This window comes from Letharia columbiana, assembly GCF_014066305.1.
Source record: "Letharia columbiana isolate WasteWater2 chromosome Unknown Sc0000016_s0, whole genome shotgun sequence".
NCBI classification, from domain to species: domain Eukaryota; kingdom Fungi; phylum Ascomycota; class Lecanoromycetes; order Lecanorales; family Parmeliaceae; genus Letharia; species Letharia columbiana.
Genome location: NW_023501056.1, coordinates 30,241 through 45,308, shown reverse-complemented (window position 1 = coordinate 45,308; position 15,068 = coordinate 30,241). Strand labels below are relative to the sequence as shown.

General features: G+C 51.6%; 8 protein-coding genes across 8 annotated transcripts; 6 read left to right on the top strand and 2 right to left on the bottom strand.

The window, feature by feature from the left end:
* Positions 1 to 722: 722 nt before the first annotated feature.
* HO173_005591 (uncharacterized protein) lies at positions 723 to 2,729 on the top strand (the record flags this gene model as incomplete). Its single annotated transcript, XM_037307506.1, has 7 exons — positions 723 to 753; positions 816 to 901; positions 953 to 1,073; positions 1,126 to 1,239; positions 1,289 to 1,534; positions 1,588 to 2,337; positions 2,389 to 2,729. The coding sequence occupies 7 exons, from the start codon at positions 723 to 725 to the stop codon at positions 2,727 to 2,729; spliced, it is 1,689 nt and encodes a 562-aa protein (XP_037165315.1).
* Positions 2,730 to 3,208: 479 nt separating this feature from the next.
* Positions 3,209 to 3,520, top strand: HO173_005590 (uncharacterized protein; the record flags this gene model as incomplete). The annotated part of the gene is made up of 2 exons (XM_037307505.1): positions 3,209 to 3,337; positions 3,392 to 3,520. The coding sequence occupies 2 exons, from the start codon at positions 3,209 to 3,211 to the stop codon at positions 3,518 to 3,520; spliced, it is 258 nt and encodes an 85-aa protein (XP_037165314.1).
* Positions 3,521 to 3,750: 230 nt separating this feature from the next.
* On the top strand, positions 3,751 to 4,519 carry HO173_005589 (uncharacterized protein; the record flags this gene model as incomplete). Its single annotated transcript, XM_037307504.1, has 2 exons — positions 3,751 to 4,230; positions 4,349 to 4,519. The coding sequence occupies 2 exons, from the start codon at positions 3,751 to 3,753 to the stop codon at positions 4,517 to 4,519; spliced, it is 651 nt and encodes a 216-aa protein (XP_037165313.1).
* Positions 4,520 to 4,726: 207 nt separating this feature from the next.
* Positions 4,727 to 6,942, bottom strand: HO173_005588 (uncharacterized protein; the record flags this gene model as incomplete). Its single annotated transcript, XM_037307503.1, has 4 exons — positions 4,727 to 4,947; positions 5,230 to 5,870; positions 5,925 to 6,650; positions 6,710 to 6,942. The coding sequence occupies 4 exons, from the start codon at positions 6,940 to 6,942 to the stop codon at positions 4,727 to 4,729; spliced, it is 1,821 nt and encodes a 606-aa protein (XP_037165312.1).
* Positions 6,943 to 8,108: 1,166 nt separating this feature from the next.
* Positions 8,109 to 9,098, top strand: HO173_005587 (uncharacterized protein; the record flags this gene model as incomplete). The annotated part of the gene is made up of 1 exon (XM_037307502.1): positions 8,109 to 9,098. One exon carries the CDS (start codon positions 8,109 to 8,111, stop codon positions 9,096 to 9,098), a length of 990 nt encoding a protein of 329 aa, XP_037165311.1.
* An 807-nt stretch (positions 9,099 to 9,905) lies between these two features.
* On the bottom strand, positions 9,906 to 11,252 carry HO173_005586 (uncharacterized protein; the record flags this gene model as incomplete). Its single annotated transcript, XM_037307501.1, has 1 exon — positions 9,906 to 11,252. One exon carries the CDS (start codon positions 11,250 to 11,252, stop codon positions 9,906 to 9,908), a length of 1,347 nt encoding a protein of 448 aa, XP_037165310.1.
* A 350-nt stretch (positions 11,253 to 11,602) lies between these two features.
* Positions 11,603 to 12,553, top strand: HO173_005585 (uncharacterized protein; the record flags this gene model as incomplete). Its single annotated transcript, XM_037307500.1, has 2 exons — positions 11,603 to 11,686; positions 11,735 to 12,553. The coding sequence occupies 2 exons, from the start codon at positions 11,603 to 11,605 to the stop codon at positions 12,551 to 12,553; spliced, it is 903 nt and encodes a 300-aa protein (XP_037165309.1).
* Positions 12,554 to 12,899: 346 nt separating this feature from the next.
* HO173_005584 (uncharacterized protein) lies at positions 12,900 to 14,463 on the top strand (the record flags this gene model as incomplete). The annotated part of the gene is made up of 3 exons (XM_037307499.1): positions 12,900 to 12,953; positions 13,019 to 13,180; positions 13,240 to 14,463. 3 exons carry the CDS (start codon positions 12,900 to 12,902, stop codon positions 14,461 to 14,463), a joined length of 1,440 nt encoding a protein of 479 aa, XP_037165308.1.
* Between the last annotated feature and the right edge of the window lie 605 nt (positions 14,464 to 15,068).

The window sequence follows — 15,068 nt, the reverse complement described above, 5'->3', positions numbered from 1 at the left end:
ATAAAAAATAGCGAGGGATGTCGAGGGGTTTAAATAAATTTCTTGATATTCCGTTAAGTAACGCCTTACCCGATCGAGCGTTAGCGTTGCCGCCTTACCGGATTCGATCGCTCACGAAGGTCGTCTAGTGCCAAGCATTCCAGACGTTTTTGAATACGCTAAAGGAACATCACGGCCGGACTCCGTCAAGGCCGTGACCGTTGCTAAGCGGGCTAATCGTATGGGATACACGCTACACTTATTCTCGGGCTCGTATGATGTTAGAACAGAGAGCATGCCTATCAATAATATGTAATTGTTGAAACCGGATGGTAAGGAATGTAGTGAGAGCATACTGTAGTCAACATGTCAAGGAGACAAAGTACGAATATCTGTAGTCACGGTGGTACTTTTCTTGCCTTCGGAGATGTGACTCGGACTCGAGGCGAGACCGAAGATGTTCAAGAGCCGCTAGCGGGGGGGGGGGGCAGGGGGGGGAATCCTTGTTGGTGCTTAATCTACCCGGAGCTTGGCATTGACCTTTGATCACAGGCCGTCCTTTCCATCACACTCTCTCCCCAATCATACAAGTTGCCGTTATTGGCGGCGACTGCTCCAATCGATCGTGCATGATGATTGATCCTTGAGGCTGAAATCGATTAAACGCCGAGGAAAGACCTTGCAGAGGTTACTGAATACTGTCACACCCAGCCATCGGTGCCTTCAGGCACTCCACCTGAGGCATGGGGAATTGCGGGTCTTCGTGCTGTAAAGGTAGCTACAAAGGCAACGTCTTATAGATGGCAGATCGCTGCGGATTGCTGATAATCACCAAGGTCGCTCGAGGGATGCTCTGTACGAGCCCGCGCTCGCAGATAGCGAGAGGGAAGCTGTCGCAGACCTACTACAGTATCTTGAGAATGTATGTTTCACTTACCCTTTCCATGGCGAATACAGCTGACCAAACTTGCAGCGAGGCGAGACCGACTTCTTCTCTGGGGAGCCTCTTCGATCTCTGAGCACCCTCGTCTACTCGGAGAATGTCGATCTACAACGGAGTGCTAGCTTGACGTTTGCCGAGATCACAGAACGAGGTCTGAGCAAGCGGTCTACTACTGCAATGATATACTAACATGCTTGGGTTAGATGTCAGAGAAGTCGACCGAGATACCCTCGAGCCCATCCTCTTCCTCCTTCAAAACGACGATATAGAAGTACAAAGAGCAGCCAGCGCGGCGTTAGGAAATCTGGCCGTGAATAGTATGCAATTGCTCTCCAAAGAGATGATCATACACTAATGGAATGATAGCCGAGAACAAGGTCGCCATCGTTCTGCTTGGTGGTCTTTCCCCTCTGATACGGCAAATGATGTCCACCAACGTCGAAGTTCAATGCAACGCCGTGGGCTGCATCACGAACCTGGCAACACACGAAGATAACAAAGCCAAGATAGCAAGATCAGGAGCACTGGGCCCGTTGACCAGACTTGCTAAATCTAAGGACATGAGAGTACAAAGGAACGCTACGGGAGCTCTGTTGAATATGACTCATTCAGGTTTATCAGGTCTACGCCAATCAGATGTGATAGAGTGCTGACGAAGGTCACAGATGATAATCGACAGCAGCTGGTTAATGCTGGCGCTATTCCTGTTCTTGTGCAGCTTCTCTCTTCTCCGGACGTCGACGTTCAATACTACTGTACCACAGCCCTGAGCAACATTGCGGTCGATGCTGGCAATCGAAAGAAGCTTGCCCAGAACGAGTCACGTTTAGTCCAGTCACTTGTCCATCTCATGGACTCTTCCTCGCCCAAAGTGCAATGCCAAGCTGCACTTGCTCTCCGAAACTTAGCGTCCGATGAGAAATATCAGCTAGAAATCGTCCGCGCTCGGGGCCTCCCACCACTGCTACGTCTGCTTCAATCGTCTTATCTGCCACTCATTCTCTCTGCTGTCGCATGCATCCGGAACATCTCTATACACCCTCTCAATGAGTCTCCCATCATCGATGCCGGATTTCTAAAGCCTTTGGTAGAGCTTTTGGGGTCCACTGACAACGAAGAGATTCAGTGCCACGCTATCTCTACACTACGTAACCTCGCAGCTAGCTCTGACCGCAACAAGCAACTGGTGTTGGAAGCTGGTGCGGTACAAAAGTGCAAAGATCTGGTGCTCGGCGTGGCCTTGAGCGTACAGTCAGAAATGACTGCTGCCATAGCCGTATTAGCCCTCAGCGACGAGCTGAAGACACACTTGCTCAATCTCGGTGTCTTTGATGTTCTGATCCCCTTGACGGATTCGGAGTCAATTGAGGTCCAAGGCAACAGCGCAGCTGCTTTAGGAAATCTATCATCAAAAGGTATAATACATGTCATCTGCCCCTAATTTCGCAAGCTAATAACGTTCGTAGTCGGCGACTATTCGAGATTCATCAAAGACTGGACGGAGCCAAATGGAGGCATACACGGATACCTGAACCGATTTCTCGCCAGCGGTGATGCCACCTTCCAGCATATCGCCATATGGACATTACTCCAACTTCTTGAATCGGAAGACAGGGACCTCATTGCCCTCATATCAAAGGCGGAAGATGTCATTCAGATGATAAAGACAATATCGGACAAGAACATCGAGTCGGACGAGGAAGAAGGGGAAGAGGGAGAGGGAGAAGTGGTAGCCCTAGCGCGCCGGTCTCTCGAAGTACTCAACAAATCGCCCGAACCCGCAAGGCAAACACTTGTCGAGGGCTAATACTAACTCTTGCGATTCGACTTTTCCCACCTCTTTAGTTTAATATCTTGGCTTGACCTGCAAGGCGTTCCGGAGACAAACTCGTCATGTTTTACAGGATTAGTCATGCGGAACATCAAGTGTGGAGGGAATTCTACGGATGTTCTGTTGGGCCAGGCAAATTAGGCGGTATCTGTTTGGCGCAGAGAACGCTTGATTCATGTACTTTCTTTAGAAGGCGATGCTGATGTGGGCTCAGAGGTCTGCAACCGTGAATATACTTCTTCGAGTAGCTTTCAACTTCCTCCAAACCTCATCAATTATTGCAGGAATGCCTGCAGCAGAGATTCTTCATGATTGGATGTGCACATTGCATCCATACCGTCATACGCTTATGTAGAGCCTGGATGATGCGTACTGATCATTACGATTGACTCGACGAGATACTAGAAGCTTCGTAGTAGCTACAGATCCGAGTTGAGGCCCTCGGCACGACTACAATGGAAGCGACCTTCCAAGTTGAATTGCCATTTGATGATCCGTGCTGGATTCGGATATTCACATACCATGCACACATACTTATCTTCAAGCCCAAGTCTCATATAGAACCAACTACGTGCGAGCACAAGGTCTGAAAAGCCATCACTCCACGTCCCCAGGTTCGTCCTGACATCTAGGGACAGGTACAAGTCGTCCGCCAGCCGAAAACACCGCCGCAATTCGGTGTGCGGGATCCTGTCAAGTTCCAGCACCCAGAGGCGTTGGGAATCTTCACAGACCGTCTACTTCCCAAGCCTCGAGAAGATCGATAGGGTGGCTTTCTCTTGTATCATGTTCGTGCACCCACACGCCCAGATAGCTGTTCAGCATAGCCCCGTTGATTGGACTCGAAAGGAGAAATTATCAAAGGTGTTGTAAATTGTAGTAAAGAAGTCTAAAATTTGTAAATTACAACCTTCCACCAAGGTCACGTGCATCAATACCGAAACCCCCACCGACGCAAACCCGCTCCTCAAGCTCTCTCCCCACACTCCATCCACCAATGGCCGCCCCAACCTCCCTTCCTCCCATCGCCTACCCAGGCCTCCCCCTCGGCCCCTCCACAGCCTACACCCCCGGTCCCGGAACGCACCTCCACGCCCCCTCATCGACCATCCACGCCTCCCTCGCCGGCCGCCCCGTCCTCACCCCCCAAAAGCCACCCGCCTCCAACCCCACCATCTCCATCCCCCGCCTGCTCCCCTCGCCCGCCCGCGCGCCCGTGCCGTCGGCGAACGTGGGCAACACGAACACGCTGCCGCGCGTCGGGAGCGTGGTGCTGTGTCGGGTGGTGAGGGTGCGGACGCGGCAGGTCGACGTGGTGATGCTGGCGGTGGGCAGGGAGGACGGGGACGGGGGGGAGGATGTGTGTGGGGATGAGTGGCAGGCTGTGGTTCGGAAGGAGGATGTGAGGGCGACGGAGAAGGAGAAGGTGGTTTGTGGGGATGGGTTCAGGGTGGGGGATGTGGTTAGGGGTGTTGTGGTGAGTGGCCCTTCTCGACCGGGAGTGTCCTTTAGATCGAGTGGAGTTGGGCACGATGAGCATGTGGCTGTTCAAAGATGATGGGGATGTGGGAGGGGCCATGGCTGACGTCGTACAGATCAGTCTGGGAGACCAGTCGAATTATTATCTGTCTACGGCAAGGAACGAGCTGGGTGTCATCATGGCGAGGAGCGAGGCCGGGAACGCAATGGTTCCGATCAGCTGGAAGGAGTTTAGGGATCCGATTACGGGAGAGAGGGAGAGTAGGAAGGTTGCGAAACCTTTTTGACCAGAGCGAGGAGTCGATAGAGCAGACAAACGGTTTAATGTAAAAAAGAGGTGATTGCCTAGTCCACGGAGTAGGGGATGAAAACGCAGAGCAATTGCGTTGTTTTTGCGTGAGATGAGTAGGCTACGTGGGTCATGTAATTCTTCTTGGCTGGTCTTGAGGTGAGCGAGCTGACAGCTTTCTAGGATATCATTGTAGACACAACTGTCAGGACCGGGAGTTGACAGGTCTTGGGCTTATGTGATTGAACTTCAAGTCCTTTCCTTTGCTTCCTCCGTTTTCTCTGTCCGTGTTGGCTTGAGGCTTTGTCGTTACCAGCTTTTTGCTTTCGCGGAACTCATGCGTGCACAGTCTTTCATCGTCTTGACTCTTTTTCCCGTAATTTGCGGAACTTTTCTGATGTTTAACACGAAACAGTTCATTCGTAGCTGTATTCAGATCAGACTATCACAAGACGCGTATTATAAGGCGGTCCTAAAGCTATACTGCCATGACTATACACAAAGAAATAAACACCACCTCTGTAGGGGAAACCATGCACAGCACTCACGACTGAACTTGAAGATATGCTCGCGCGTGTATATGGCATAAGCAGGAACAGGGCACCAGCAACAAAAACCGAACGTAACGTTGATTACCTCAACTTCCTCATATTGCACTGCCCGGTCTACGAAGCCTCGACGTGGCTGGCAACTCATGAGGTGCAATACCTTTTCGCGAATCCCTGTCCAATGGCATTTCCTGCGGCGGCTGCCTATGAGATGACATTTCCGATGTCGTACACACCTGGTTGTCCGAATACTCCGGATTCTTGACCGCCTCTGCCACGGCCCCATACTCTTGCTTCTGTATCCCGGCCAAACGCTGAGCTCGTCGCTTCTTCTGGACGAAGAATACGCCAATGCATATAGCGATAATGGCCAATCCACCAACGACCGCGCCAGCGATCGCGCCTTTAGGGGTGCCAGAGCTGGACTTTGGCGTCGGGGTCGGGCTTGCGAGGATAGAGGGCAACGGCTGCGGTGTATGCGAGGGCGTTGGGGTGTTGCACGCGGGCGGGCCGATGGCGACGAGGTTTGAAGTGGTAGACTGTTGGCTTTGCGACAGCGTGAATTGCCGCCGGTCGTTGTCGACCATGAGATATGCGGAGCTAAGAAATGGCATGCCGAAGAGCGGCATGTCGTTCGTGTTGCTGCCTTGGAGACTGTTGATCAATACTTCGACTTCGGTGGAGCTGGATGGATATCCTTGTCCTTCAGAGTTGATTTCGATATCGGGAACAATGAGTTGGTGATTGGGAATTGTTATGTCGAGGTCTGGGTAGATTGAGAAGGTGAGATCGCCATCGTATCTGGATTTATATTAGTGAGACTGACTGCTAGATGGGCTGAGAAGTTGGCCCTACGCTCCATTCGTGGGGATCATCATTCCCCACAGATTGATCGGGCTTACAGAACGACCTGTTTCAGCTACTCCAGTGACGTTTGTGAAGGCCCACCAGATATCCTCAGACAGCGTCATGGGACTGTAGTCAGGTTCAATACAGGCTCTCATGGCCGATCCCCGTGATTTTCCTATAATGCTAACATTTGAGCCATTGTTCAAATTCATATTGATATCAGTCACGGAAATGACCAAGCCGTTAATGCAATCCTCTTCCACTGTAAAAGGTAGCGTGATATTTTTGCCTGTAATTTTTGCCGAATCATAACCGCCAAGTATCAAACTTCCGTCCGTCTGGTACTGAGTCTGGGCACCAGTCCAGCCCTGGAAAATCGAAAAGGTCCTGGAAGCTATAGCTTCGGCTGAGACAAGAGCATTTAGCAAGGTCGAGTTGCGCCCCAGTCCTAAGGTGTTCTGATAGTCTCTTGAGCCTCGAAAGATTCCCAATGGAAAGTCTGGTACGGAAAGCGTAGTATTAACGAGCAAAGTATCACTTCCCCATGTGTCGTTATCCTGATCTGATGTACTCTCGCCAGCGGTCCCTAGTGCGGCGAAATTTGATGGGGACCATGTTGTCGAACTCCCCTCGTCGAACAGGCCACCGTATTGGTTGGAGCATTGCGACCGTGTATTGTTGACGCTGCAGCGGGGGACTGTACCGTCATTAAGGTATGTGTTGTTGTATGTTCTAGATTGGTCAGATGCAATTGTTACAATTCAGGTGTATCCGATCAAAAGGATACGGACGGATTGATTAGACAGGCAAAAGGCTGTCCGGGAGTCCCAAAGGACACAGCAGCGCCTCTCCTTAATGTACTGTCGCTCAGAGTGACGTTACGGATGGGGTAGTGAATCGGAATGGAATTCTGCGGAGTGCAGGTGGGCAGGGAGGTAGCGGCAGACGAAGCCGCAAACAACGGCCGAGGTAAGAGAGAAGCCAAACAGAGTAACAGCGACGTCTGCCACTGCGATAACCTCATTTTTGTAGCTTTCAAGGTTATATAGCTTTGTTTGTCTGATAAAGAGAAGACGCAAAAGGCAAGAGATTGAGGACTAGGGAAAAGAGACTGCTCAATATTTTCGTTTTGCCTCAGCGTCAACGTCGACGCGGAGGGTTTCCGAAGGCACGCTTTCCATACTATCAAGCTCCCTCGAAGAGGAGGGTGCGATAACACATCGGGCTTGCATTAGGGTAGTATCAGATGAAATGGACAGGCATTGTCAAGACACAGCCCACTGAACATGAACCTAATTGACCCCTGGCAGGAATCCTACGAAAGAGAAGTTGAGTGATCAGAATACGATGATGAAAGAGATTGCGCCGTCGGGGCGTGATCAGCAAAAGTTGGTTCGACGTGGACTGCCAGATGGCTAAGCGCTGAGTGGGTATGTAACTAGCTTAAACAATTGTCAGCAGTCATGTTTCAGACTTCGAACGGCTTCCGTGCACCCATTAGTAGCACAAGAACCGCAATCTGAGTCCTGGCTGATTTACCGGGAAGGAAACGAAGCAAGAGGCGAAGTAGCTACCCAAAACGTAAAGGTTCCCTGGGTTTAGCATCGAGGACACTTTGCACAGCACAAAGCGCTGCTCCTTTGAGGCCCGAGGACTACCCATTTCTCTCCTATTATTGCGCTACGACTCGTCAATACTCATCATATAAAAGGATCGCTGCGCTCTGGAAAATACCTAAATAGTAGAGAAAGATGTGGAGAGTATTGTGTTTCGTAAGTTTTAAGGGTATGAGCGGCTGCGTTCGGCGACTGAGTTTTCTAGCTGTCAAGTTGACGGCGTCAACTTTGCGGCGCCACTGCCGCCACACCGCCAAGTGACACCAAAGTGATCAAACTCCAGTGTCCCCCCCCCAGAAGTCGAAACGAGGCTAGGAACGAGCGCCCTCTTTGTAGCCCAATTACACAGCGTCATAGGTGGGCCTCCGGTAAGAGGCTTCGGCCCGAATCCTGGTCCTACCGCTCCGCAACGTGCAGGCTCCACTCTCCACTATCCTTCAGCTTTCGGCGTCCCTCGAGATGAACAGCCTTATTGCCAGATGTCTCTGCCTCTCACGTGTCTCCCTCCGTTTATCATATACATTTCTGTTCCCTTGTGGTAATTCTTCTCCACAATGACGCCCCTGCCAACAGCATGGAACACCATAGCTTCATGAATGGCATCGGGCAGAGCCTCGTGAGCGGCACCAGCGTCATAAGGCGACGGCCTACCCGATTTAGTTTTGGAGCATTCTTGTTTGCCCTATACGTATACTTCTTCATCTACAATGGTCCAATAGGGTCAGGATCGCGGGCACAACAGCCTTTGCAGCCTCAATTGGACGAGATCCCTCCTCGAATATGGCAGATCTTCTTCGGCTACACCCCGCTCGACGACTTTGCGCCTGCACTTCAAACGTGGATTTCGAAAAACCAGGATTACAGCTACACTCTCATGAGCAATCAGGGCGCCAATGACTTTGCCCGAAAACACTACGCCGATCGACCAGATATCCTCGAACCCTTTCTCCAACTGAAATTCCACGTCCTTCGTTCTGATCTGCTGCGATACATGATACTCGAATCAGAAGGGGGAATATACAGCGATCTTGACACAGTTGTAGCGAAGTCCGTTCGAGACTGGATTCCACAAGAGATGAGGTCCAAGGTTCACGCCGTCGTCGGAGTGGAATATGACCAGCTAGATGGAGAACCATACTATGGTATGAACGAACGGATTCAATTCTGTCAATGGACCATGGCGGCTAGCCGAGGGCATCCCATTATGAAGAAAATCGTGAAGAAAGTCGTTGCAGCCCTGAATGAGACAGTTGAGCGCAATAACACTAGCATCGCCAATTTCAAGCCATCGGATGACGAGGTTGTCCAAGTCAGTGGGCCTGTTATCTGGACACGCGCTGTCATGGAAGCCATGTCGGAGGCGACGGGCACCGAGATGAACTACCTTAACATCACAGGCATGACTGAGCCACGATTATTTGGAGACGTCCTTGTGCTTCCGATTGATGGATTTGGGGCAGGGCAACCACATTCAAACTCGACTCGGGACGAGCACCAAGGGCCAGGAGACTTCTTTGTGAGGCATCAATGGAAAGGATCTTGGAAACATGGGTGGGATAATTAGGGGCATTGAATATGGAGATTATTGGACGATGCCACCAAATAGAGTCTCAACCGTGAGAGGTGATTGAATCACCCGTACTTGGAACGGATTTCTCGTTTCGGTGATGGAGAAGGTTACTAGCGAGAAGGCTGTAAGCACTCTTCGAAGAGGCGGATTGTGTATGGAGGATAATTAAGACGCGAGCATAAAAGGTCTAGGGTCCATGAAGCATTCTGTACAAGGTGCGAGGACAGGATATGGACGGTGCGTTAGCTCTTTGCCTCCCCGCTGATAAGAGATTTTGCTTGAAAGAGAGGACCTGATATTTCCCTAGAGCCATCGACGCAAACGAGGCTATCCCCACTTATCACTTTAGAATATGCATACTATCTAAATTCCATCTTCCGACGTCTCACCCATCTACCTCTCTGTTTCTACCCACATGCTTCCTTGCCACCTCGCCTTATGCTCTTTTCTCCAACTAAAAGACAACCTCCACAGTATACATCGTCTCGACCCATTCCTTTGTGGAATAGTCAGTGTCAGACTTGTTTGTCAACGGAGGAAGATTGAAAAGTATCGCTTGATAACATACGATAACTGACCAAATGCGTGGATGCTCTCTGGGTTTCCTACGGAGAGGATCGGCCATGGTGGTGGGACATCCATCGCTTCAAATCATATAGAAGAAGACTCCAAATCCTTGCTGTGAATTATTTTTATGATTGAGGTGACGCTATGAAAGCTATGACTGTAAATATACACAAAATGCTCAACGCAGGGCTCCCAGGCGCTGCTCTATACACAAAACACCCAAATATTTCCGATTTACCTGTATCTCGCTCCATCCTTCTTCTTATATGGTAGCTTCTCGGGCTTCTTCCTCGTAAACTCGATGTTCATCCCCTCAACGCCCGCCCTCGTCACCACTCCATCGGTCCCCTCATCCCATTTGCTCCTGAACAAATGCATCCCAATCGGCTTCAGCGGCTTCTTATCCACAAATCTTCGAATCTTCCAGCCGTCCCTTTTATTCCTCGAACTCTCTCTCAACGCCTTGATATCCAAGCTCGCTCCCTTCCAAGCACCATCTTGCTGTATAACAAAAACCGCCAACCGGTGGTACGGTGCGCCCTTTTCCGCGTATGGCGGCAGCCAAGGATGCACAATATGCTCCTCCTTTTTCAACTTGAACAACGGTATCGAAGTATTCGTCGGACTCAACGGTACATTCACAGCCAGAAAGTGACATCTCGAGCCGAAACTATCTCGCTCCTCATCCGGCACATCTTGGTCCACGACCGCTATACTGACCAATCTCTCCCCCTTATCAAAGACCCGCACGTTCAGCCGTGCCGGTATCTCGCTAACGCGCGAATCGACGAATTCGCCAGGCTGGACGTTGCGTCGACCGAAGCCGAGGGAGACTTCGGCGATGGGGTCGAGGTGCGGGAGCATGTCGGGGACGATGTGCATTTGGGATATGCGTTGCATGAGGAGTTTGCGTTTGTACTCGCGCCATTTGCGGTCAGCGAGGTAGCGGTAGATTGGGCGCTCCATGTCTCCTAAGTCACGCCCCAAGATTAGCATCAACTCCACAAGCATCAGAGTGGGCGTAAGTGGTATATCAGACTCACCCATTCCATCCTCAAATCTCTTCTTGATAACCGGGTCATTCACATCCGCCAAGATCTTCAACTGCTCCAAATACCTCTGCATCCTCACCAACTTCCCCCTCTTCGCATACTCCCCCCCCAAATCACTCGCCGGCACATTCTGCCAGAAAGCTATTCGTTTTCGCATTTCTGCTATCTCCAAGAGTTTCCGGGAACGGTCTTCGGCGAGCACGGCTCGTGCTTCTTGGAAACATTGGTAGGGCATTTGTTCGAAGGGAACGTTGTCGGAGGAGAGAATGGATGCGCGGCGGCGGCGGGAGCCGATGGGGTGGACACCGGTGCGGAGGAGCCGGCGCTCATCGCGGGGAGTGAAGACGGTGTTGGGGTCGAGGTTTGGAGGGGGTGGGGCAGGGGGGGTGGATGTTGTTTCGAGGGCTTCAACATTCCGCTGGGTGCTGGTTGTAAAGCTGGGGGAAGAGCATGGGGGAATGGGTCGTCGCCGCGCTGCATTTCGTAGGCAGTGCAGGGCTGGACGAATGGTGTAAGTTGGCATCGCCATGGTCAGTGATTGTACTATAAGGAGAAGAATGTCTCAACGACGACGTCTATGTTGTAGAATGGTGGAACGTAAAATTCTTGGCTCTAAAGCGACTGAGTCAGCACCCGCTGTCCTATCCAAACTTTACATCAATGAAATTGATGGCTGCCATATCTCCAGTTAAAGGCATACCATTCAGTAATCGAAGGGAAACCATCAGAAAAGGTAGGGAGGCGAAGTCGAGGCCAAATTGATACGGCGCGCTTTACACCTGCACAAAGACTACGCGAAATCTGTTAGGTCTCCGCCAAGCGCACGTCGATTCCACAACCGCTTCGCATTATCCAGCATTCTAGATCAGGCTGGCCATTATGGCCACTAAGAGCTTGCGCAGCTCAGGCCAGATTTCGAAGAGATCATTGGCCGCCTTCGCTGGCAAGCGAGATTCACTGCTTGTAATGATCACGCCATGAGTTGAGAAGCATCATCTAACGACCAACCAGCAATGTCTCGCATCACGCCTCTCGAGGTCAATGGCAACAGAGACTCAGCTCCCGCAAACCGCGATCTATAATCCGTTTACCCCTACGATACTTCGCCGACCGCCTCCTCCAGTGCCCAATGTACTAGCAACAGTCTACAGCTTCCCGTACATGGAGCCCCTACGCTTCACCGAATACCCAGCCAATCAATTACATCTCCCACTCCGCCGCGATATTCTACACCGTGCTGTCATATACGAAGCCAATGTCCATCGGGGAATGCGAACTGCGAACACCAAGTGGAGAAGCGAAGTCCACGGCAGTGGGCACAAAATACGGGCACAAAAAGGCACAGGCAGAGCTCGACTGGGTGACAAGAAGAGTCCCATGCTTAAAGGAGGCGGTGTGGCGTTTGGGCCCAAGCCTAGGGATATGTCTACCAAGCTACCGCGCAAGATCTACGACCTGGCATGGCGGACAGCGCTGAGTTACCGGTATAGAAGGGGGGAGCTGATTGTTGTGCAGAAAGTTGAGGATATTGAGAATGAGGATTCCAGGTTCATGAAGCAGATCATGCAGTGGAATCATTGGGGGAAGGGAGACGCGAGGTCTTTGATCGTCACGAGGAGGGTGATGCCTAAATTGTTTCAGGCTTTGAATGGGTCCAAAGAGCAGCCGGGATGTGGTCAGCACGGCATAGTGAAAGAGGAGGCGGATATTGATGTCAAAGATCTTTTGGAGCTTGGGAGGGTGGTGATTGAGAAGAGATCATTGGATGCGATCTTGAGGGAGCATTCGAGCGATTTGAATATGAGGGTGCCTTCTGCTGTACGCAGATGACTGAGATTAGGCGTTGGTGAAGCTGGGTCTATACAATTGCAACCATTCAGCCTTACCATGCATACAGTTCCAAATTCAAGTAACCTTTATCGTATTCACACCCTGCCTCGACTTCATGAGTGTCAAGGGGTAATACTTCATCACTTCGAATAGGCTCGGGATAGATACCGAAGCCGAGGTTCGCGCCAATAAGCGTAAACAGATCGGGAAACAAAAGGTTTCCCTTCTTCAACGCTTGGATTGACGTACTGCAATGCCAGCTCTATTGCCATTGATGTTCCTACGACCTTCCTGCACAACAGCATATAGGCCGCTGAGCAGGCTCTCGCGGTCCCCACTTTCTATAATGCCTCTTAAAGCGAAGATTCTCAATCCTGCAATATCAGGGCAAGCTGCAACAGTACGGAGCTTCGCAATCCTTGGCTATGGCTCGGTGTTGCCATGACGGCACTGATATTCTTCCAGATGGCCACAGGTCCTCAGGCACCAAAGGAAGAACCCCGAAACGACCCCGACGACGTCCTTTTCAACCCCATCTACGGTGTCCGTACCATCGAGCTCAACCGACCCCAGAAGCTCAACTCCCTCAATGGCTCAATGGCACGCAAGATAATGTCTAGACTCCAAGTCCGCACACCCCAACCTTGCCTGCTTTACTCCTTCAGCTGAACCCTTGCTACTTCTAGGAATGGGAGAAGTCCCAATTGGCCAGTGTAATAATCATCGGTGGTGCCGGCCCTAGAGCCTTCTGCGCCGGCGGTGACGTCGCAGCTCTCGCCGAGCTCAATGCATCTGGTCCTGAAGGCCAAGCTGCGAGTCAGGCCTATTTCGCGCTCGAATACCAGCTTGATCATCTCATAGCTACATACCCCAAGCCTTACATCGCATACATGGACGGTGTTACAATGGGCGGCGGCGTTGGGCTGTCGGTACATGCTCCCATACGAATAGCTACCGAACGAACGCTCTTTGCCATGCCTGAGACCTCAATCGGCTTCTTCCCCGATGTTGGTGGCTCGTTCTTTTTACCCAGGCTGGAAGGCAGTATAGGAACCTACCTCGCGCTCACATCCGAACGATTGAAGGGCGTCAACGCCTTCTACGCGGGTGTAGCAACCCATTACGTCCACTCCTCCTCGCTCTCATCCCTTACAGCCCGCCTCGCGGAAATCGAGTTCAAAGACTACGAAGACATGTACTCCCGCCTCGCCACCATCGCGGCTACAATTGCAGAATTCGAGACGGGGCTACCGCACGATGAGCCGATGCTTTTAGCGGGCGAGCTGCGAAAAGCGATTGATCGCTGTTTTGGCTATGGGGCGATTGAGGCCATCATCGATGCGCTTGAGGATGAGGAGAAGGACACGAAGCTCCCAGAACATATCAGAGATTGGGCGAATAGCACCCTCGAGACTCTGTCAGAACGCTCTCCGACGAGTCTCAAGGTAACGCTGAAGCAAATGGAGCTGGGCCGCCGATGGACCATTGGTGAAGCTTTCAAGAACGAATACCACATTGCAGGCAGGTTCATGTCGCATCCCGACTTCGGCAGCGGCGTCTCTGCACGCCTGATACACAAACCTCCGACGAAGCCGACTTGGAATCCTCCTTCGCTCCAAGGTGTCACCAGGGAAGATGTTAACAAGTTCTTCAACCACGAAGGCGAATTCCCGATGAAATTGCGGAACGAGCAGGAAAGGGACTACAGAGAGTACCCCTTCCGCATGGGTCTGGTGAGGGAGGACGAAATACGAGGCGTGGTCCAGCAGGGAGGGCAGAAGGCCCAAAAGGTGATAGCGAAGTTCTTCGATGAGGGCGGGAGGAGATCAGGGACGAGGGAGAAGGTGGAAGAGGTGCTGGCGAGGAAATGTGATCAAGACGAGGAAGGGTGTCTGATCTGGAAGCGCTGAGAGCCATCATAGTCACAGTGTACGGCGTAAGACGGTAAAAGGGGGAGGAGAACCTCTCTAAAATCGAGCTCTGTACACCTGTAAATATCCATCCGCCAAACCAGACGCGTCTACATAGGTACTTTACTTGATCCTCCACCGCAAGCCGAACGCCCTAGGTACGTCACCAAGCTCTTCCGGGCACGTTCTTCCGCGTCAGGCAGACCCTCGGGTGCAGATATCATCCAGCATGCAGGCCATGCCACCCAGCGACGCACATCGGCACCCCAGTCCCGTTCACCGGGAACGGGCACTTTGAACACGCGGAGGAAATTCTTTCTTTCCCCGGAAAATGGCACGCATGCATGCATCTACCTACCTACATGACCTTTGTGCAGGCGGTATTCCCGGCAAATTCAATACGTATTTTCCGATGGCGATGTTGGCGAGGATCGTGCGGGATGGGGATTCCGTGTGCGGAGGTCGATGGGTGTTGTTTTGGGGTGGGATAACGGGTTGCATGGACGTGGATGGCGTATGGACGGTGATTGATGGACCGTTCGTTCGGTTCGTTGAAGGCGGGGATGGTGTTGTTGTTGTTGTTGAATATCAGTTAGGGGAGGGAC